This window comes from Arvicanthis niloticus, chromosome 2 (assembly GCF_011762505.2).
Source record: "Arvicanthis niloticus isolate mArvNil1 chromosome 2, mArvNil1.pat.X, whole genome shotgun sequence".
Classification (NCBI taxonomy): Eukaryota; Metazoa; Chordata; class Mammalia; order Rodentia; family Muridae; genus Arvicanthis; species Arvicanthis niloticus.
Window position 1 is genome coordinate 120,489,256 of NC_047659.1, and position 6,000 is coordinate 120,495,255.

Sequence of the window (6,000 nt, forward strand, 5' to 3'; positions counted from 1 at the left end):
GATCCCAAAGGACTCCAGAATCTTACAGAGTAATTCTCAATGACCAATTCCTGTGCAGATTTCAAGTGCCTTGTAACCAACTGCACAGCCAACCACCAGTTCTCTCCAAAAGCTGAGAATGGATGCATCCATCCTTTCCTTTGGATTCTACAAACGGCTTAACCCTCGAAAGAGGGTCGGGGAATGCTGCTTTGACCTGGGATGAGCTAGCAACGGGAAGGACCAGACAGAAGAGTTGCTACTGAGCTCCGTATAAGGTTAAGGCAAAGCAGGTGAACTGGCTAAGAGCACTTGCAAGGGTCTGCAGTTCACCCTGCGTGGCCCTCTTCTTAAGGGCAGCCTTTCTAACTCCTCAGGAGACTCTTTCCAGAGCCAGTGAGGAATACTGGGCCCTTGATTACTACTGACCCAACCGCTAAGTATCCATCCCTACGGGCTAACCTGATAAGGGTGTCGATGCCAGCCAGGGTGATGGATGAGTTAGTGAGAGAAGCCCGTGGAGGGGTTGGGAAGGTGAGGCGAGGATTGAAGGAGAGCTCCAGAGGCAGGTGTCTGGAGGAAAGAATAGGGTTGGACGGTCCCTGTGGGCCAGACGAGGGGAGGTAGTCTGAAGAAGGGTCGAAGAGGACGCTGGGAGGATGGAACCGTGTGATGCTCCCGCAGCAGATCTCTGAAGGTGGGGAGCCTGGGACTACCTGCCCTCCAGGTGAGGGGCCCCCGCGTGTCGCGCCGCATCTCACCTGCCCAGCGCCCGCTTCATGCCCGCGTCGGATGCGCTGTGCGGCTCTGCCGTCCCCTTGCCCGCCAGACGCAGGTTCTGCTTCAAGCTGCAGTCGGCGTCCAGCGCCGCGGCGGCCGAGCCGGAGGAGGACGAGCCTGAAGCGGCGCAGCGCTCATGCTCCAAGGTGACGGGCTCGGTCCGCTTCCTCATCCCGCGGCCCTGTCGGCCGGCAGCTCTCGGCGTCCTGGTTTCGCCCGCCCGCCTGCGCCGCCCTCGCCGCAATCACTGCTGCTCAGAGCCGTCACCACCCGGAGCCGGGAGCCCACTGCCGGTCACATCCCAGCCCCAGGCCGCGGCGCCCGCTATGGACCAGCGCCGGAGGCCGGTCGGCCTCCGCGGCCAATCAGCGCACGAGTCCCGGAAGCTCCTCCCCAGACACGCCCCCAGCACCTCCGCTCCACCAGCAGCTCGCCCAGCATCCCCAGCGTCAACAACAGCCATCTTGGAGAAGGGCGGAATAAGCTGAAGCTGCGGGTCATTTTCAGGGCAGGGCTAATCTGCGGGGTCTTGCAACATTTACGAAGCGGATTAGAACCAGTTGGGATTCTCCTGCTGGTGCAACTCAGGTGTCCTCTGCCTACCAACTGAGGCAGGCCCTATCCAGCGGTCCAAATGAGGATGATGCAGGAGGAACGCCAGGGGGTCCTTGAGGGCGCTAGCTCCATTCAATGGGCAAAATAAATAGGCTCTCTCCACTCTCTCTTTAGGGCATTTGGCGCCCCTAAAAAGAGAGAGCCCCAGATGTTCTTTAGATTTGATACACTCAACAAAAAGCTTTGCAGGGGGTGGGGGGAAGAGGGAGAATGTGTTCTCCAGTAGCTAATGTATTGTTTAAAACAAGTTTATATTTACTTTTTTATTCTTTTGCTGAATGTAAGAAAATGAACTGCCTACGTATGCTTTGAAATCATCTATTAAAGTTTGTATCTTCATAAGAATGATTAGGACTGGTAGAGGGCAAGGAAATCCATTTCAAAGAGGAATTTGCACTCTGACACCCGAATTTAAGTAATAATTCAATCCACCTGAAAAACAAAACTGGAAGGACACTTTGTAACTTTTAATAGTTTTTGTTTTGTTTGATACAGCATGCATTTTACTAATGAGTTACTTTTGTAATTTTCACATGCATGTAAATCAGTTTGAAAAGTATTGGCAACTAATAAAGATTAAATAGAATTTAGAAATGTAATGAATTATGTTGTTGGCTTTGTAATGGTAGTTACAACTTGCCCAAGAATTTCTTTACCATTTTGCTATATTATAACCTATGTTCATACTGTATGAATATCTACAGTCTTTAAAACATCAACAAAACAGTACTATAGATTGAAGATTCACAAAGGAAATTAAATGCTTATGAATAGTCTTGACCTATGAGTCATAAAATCTTTATAGAAAAACAAAAGAACAAATAGCCCTGATAGGACATGCCTGAAGTTATTACAGACATCAGGTGGGTTGCAGATTGGAGGCCAACCCAGGCGATTTAGTGCCTTCTGTCTCAAAATAACACAAATAGAAAGAGCTGAATATAGCTCAGTGATAGCACTTCCTCAGTATACCTGAGGATCAGGGTTCCATTATACAGAGGAGGAAGAGGAGGGGGAGGGAGGGGAGGAGGGGAAAGAGGAAAAGGAGAAGAACTGGAGGGAGGAGACAGAGAGGGTGTGGGGCTAGACTTTGTCAATATGATCCTTATCTCCTGGTCTCCTAAAGTTTAAATATGCTTCCACACTAGGTATGTTCCCATTGTATCTCTGGGTCATACCCTTCCTAGATCTAAGGCTCTTTATTGGATGGTCTACTCCTTGTTGACTTCTAATAGGCATTCAACCCTCCTACCTCATCCTCTTTCCCTCCTGAGGAATGGGAACTCCATCCATGGCTTTCTTGGAGTCAAGACTCTGGTCTCATCCTGATTTTTCCTTTTTTTTATAACACCACACCTGTCTTCAAGTTTTACGTCAGCCCTGTATTAAAAATCCAGCATCTAAACACTTCCCATCTTCTCCACCCATCCCACCCTGGACCAAACAGTCACCATTCCTCACCTGGATTACTTTAAATGTCTAAGAGGCCTCTTGCCTTCACTTTCGCTTTGCTTCCTTTTGTCTAACATCTGGCACAGGCCTGAATCTGTCACTAAAAACCCTTTGGTAGGTTTCCACCTCTCTCAAAACTAAAAGCTTGTATTTAAAAGGCTCTACAATAGCCCACCTGACAGAGCTCCAGCCCTACTTTCTGTTCTCAGGAACCAACTTCTCCCAGGATCACTGCCTCTCTGATTGTCCTTCCCAGTGCTACTCAGCCCCTCTCCTTTTACACTTTAATTCTTGTTGTCAAAAACCCTGCCTCCCTCAAGCCTACTATCTACAGAGTTACACCCCTCCCCCATGAGAGCTATGTTTGCTGAACACTGACACAGAACTCGCAGACCTCATTTTTGCTGTGTTCTCCTTCCTGGGTTTATTCTGGCTAGTGCTTATCACCAAAATACTTGACATTGATATATCTTTATCTGTATTGATATTTTCCATACTGCAAGATAAACTCCAAGAAAGGATCTTGTTTACTGCATTATCTTTGGTATCCGGACCAATGCTTGGCTCATAGTACACACTTCATAAATATTTGCTGAAGGAAAGATAGAATCATCAAGACTGCTCATGGGTATTCTACTGTTCTCATTTTAAAAATAAAGAAGTCTAAAGGTCAATAAAAGACTTGCTTCCTGGTCGAAATTGAAAATATTCATGGCCGAGAAGGGCTGTAACTACTGGTTTGTGAATCACAGCGCCACAGCAGTATAAACTGGGTGTTTACTAAACACTAACCTAAGTATCCCTAATCAACAGAAAAAGAACATCCCTATTTATTTAGCTACCTACCTACTTGCCTATCTGTTGCTTTCTAGAAAGGGTCTCATCTGCTGGCCTGGAACTCTGGAATACTTCTGCTGCAGCATCTGGAGTGGTAGAATTACAGGCATGAGCCACAACACCTGGACAAGTGGTTCCTTTTTAAAGTGGAGCATTCCCATATCCATTTTTCAGAAAATGTCTGCCCTTGTTAGATCAGGAGCTGTAGTCTTAACAGATCATGCCACACTCCAAGCAGGCTACCTTCCTCCAGGAACAGCTACAGGAATGATGACAGACCAGTGCTTTGACCCTGAAGTCACAAAAGGAAGAATCTTGCCTTGCCCAGCTGACCCAGCAACAGAGGCAAACTGATTTTAAGCAGCTAGCATGTAGTATGAGTTATTTCCCATGCCTACTACCTTGTGGCTTTGGCCCACCTCCCACTGCAACTTTTTTCAAAGATCTCTGCTGAGTTTTGTGGAATTGGAGTATCTTTCTTCAGAGCCCCACCATACTGTATGAGGCATTGACAAGTAACAGTTTGTCTCAGTACCTCTCTCTGAAACACCTCTCTCAACATTGTCCAGTTACTCTAACAGTCTTGTCATCTACATTTGCAAAAGAACAAGACAGAAATCTATGATTGTTTTATAGAAATTAATACTTTTTTTAAAAAAATCAGCCAAATAGTAAGGCAAAGTGGCACATATGTTTAATTCTAGCACCCAGGAGACAGAGGAGGGGGGAATCTCTGAGAGTCTGAGGTCAGCCTGGTCTACACAGTAAAGCCTGTCTCAAAGCAAGGTGGGGGGTGGGGTTGGGTAAATGAAATAAGTAGGGTTTTTTTTTTTTTTTTTTTTTTTTTAGATTTATTTATTTTATGCTACCATTACACCATTGCTCTCTTCAGACACACCATAAGAGGGCATCAGATCCCATTACAGATAGTTGTGAGTCACCATGTGGTTGCTGGGAATTGAACTCAGGACCTCTGGAAGAGCAGTTGCTGCTCTTAGCCACTGAGCCATCTCTCCAGCCCAATAACTAGGTTTTATGGTAAGGTTTTTATTTTGTATTGTGTAAGGTTAGGAAATTTTCATCTACTTGACACAAATGTAATTACATCTGGGAAGAGGGAATCTTGAGGAATTGCCTCTGTCAGAATGGCTTGGCCAGTCTGTGGGGCATATTCTTAATTAATAATTGACTTGGGACAGCCCAGACCACTAAGGGGAGTGTTGCCCCAAGGCATGGTAAGCGAGGGAAGTCAGTAAGCAGCCTTCTTCTAGGGTCTCTGAGTTCCTACCCTGAATACCCTTTAGGGTATGGGACTACAACTATAAACTGAAATTAACCCTTTCCTTCCCAGTTTACCTTTGGTCATGGTGTTTTATCACAGAAATAGAAGGCAAATCAAGAATATTCTTACTGGTTTTTGTTTGTTTTTAAGATGAGCTCCTTTAAAATTCCTGAACTGAATTGAAGTAATCTGTCTTTCCCAGCCACGAAAGTTCTGGGACTGCAGGCATTCGACCATCTTTAAACTGCTGTTATCTGTGATGTTTCCCAGTTTGCAAATATTTTTAAGTTACTGTTTTAAAATTAAAAAGTGCCAGATCATGCCAGGCAGTGGTGGCGCACGCCTTTAATCCCAGCACTTGGGAGGCAGAGGCAGGCAGATTTCTGAGTTCGAGGCCAGCCTGGTCTACAGAGTGAGTTCCAGGACAGCCAGGGCTACACAGAGAAACCCTGTCTCGAAAAACCAAAGGGGGAAAAAAAAGTGCCAGAGCTGAAAGTAAGAAGCATAGAAATAAGGTTCTAATCACTTTATGACCATGTGACCTGCAGTAAATTAACTGTTCTGGTTTATCAGGTCTGCATACTAATAATCTTCTAAGGGAAGTTACGAGAATTAACTGAAATATATGTCACAGTCCCTGCCATACTGAAAGCACCCAATAAAAGATGGTTTCTCTTTAATGTCAAACAACTAGCACTGCAAAACTCAAACATTGCGTCATTAGCTAGTAGTTTCTCGACTTCAATCTAATTTAAAGGTGCCTCTTGGAACCTAAAGATAATTCAAATGGAAAAAATAAAAAGGAAGAGAAGAATGTGCACGTTATTTTGCTCACAATCGAAAATAGTCCTTTGTTTCAGCCTACAATCTTAGACGCAACTGATTTCCTGGCTTTGCCAGGGAAAAAAAACATTCTCTTTAACCCCAATTTCCCAGAAGCTCAGTGAGGTTGCATAAAAGAAATTAAATGTTCCTTCTCGGCCACCTTAGCTCAGTTCTCTCCCACCCACCATTCTCTCCGCCCCAGTGCACTTCTATTGGTTGAGCCTATTTGG

At 45.5% G+C, this 6,000-nt stretch overlaps 1 protein-coding gene across 3 annotated transcripts in view; it reads right to left on the reverse strand.

Moving 5' to 3' along the window:
• The window catches only part of Abhd12 (abhydrolase domain containing 12, lysophospholipase), a 68,140-nt gene extending 67,000 nt beyond the window's left edge, over positions 1 to 1,140 (reverse strand). For 2 of the 3 annotated variants that reach the window (XM_076929941.1, XM_034496680.2), the window contains exon 1: positions 741 to 1,133. Coding sequence is in view for 2 of the 3 variants with exons in the window: in XM_034496680.2 (XP_034352571.1) it covers positions 741 to 931 (191 nt within the window). In the remaining variant the exon portion in view is untranslated. Of the gene's footprint in view, positions 1 to 441; positions 553 to 740 lie in introns of all 3 variants that reach the window. The other variant, XM_034496679.2, reaches the window with a different exon arrangement.
• Positions 1,141 to 6,000: the final 4,860 nt, after the last annotated feature.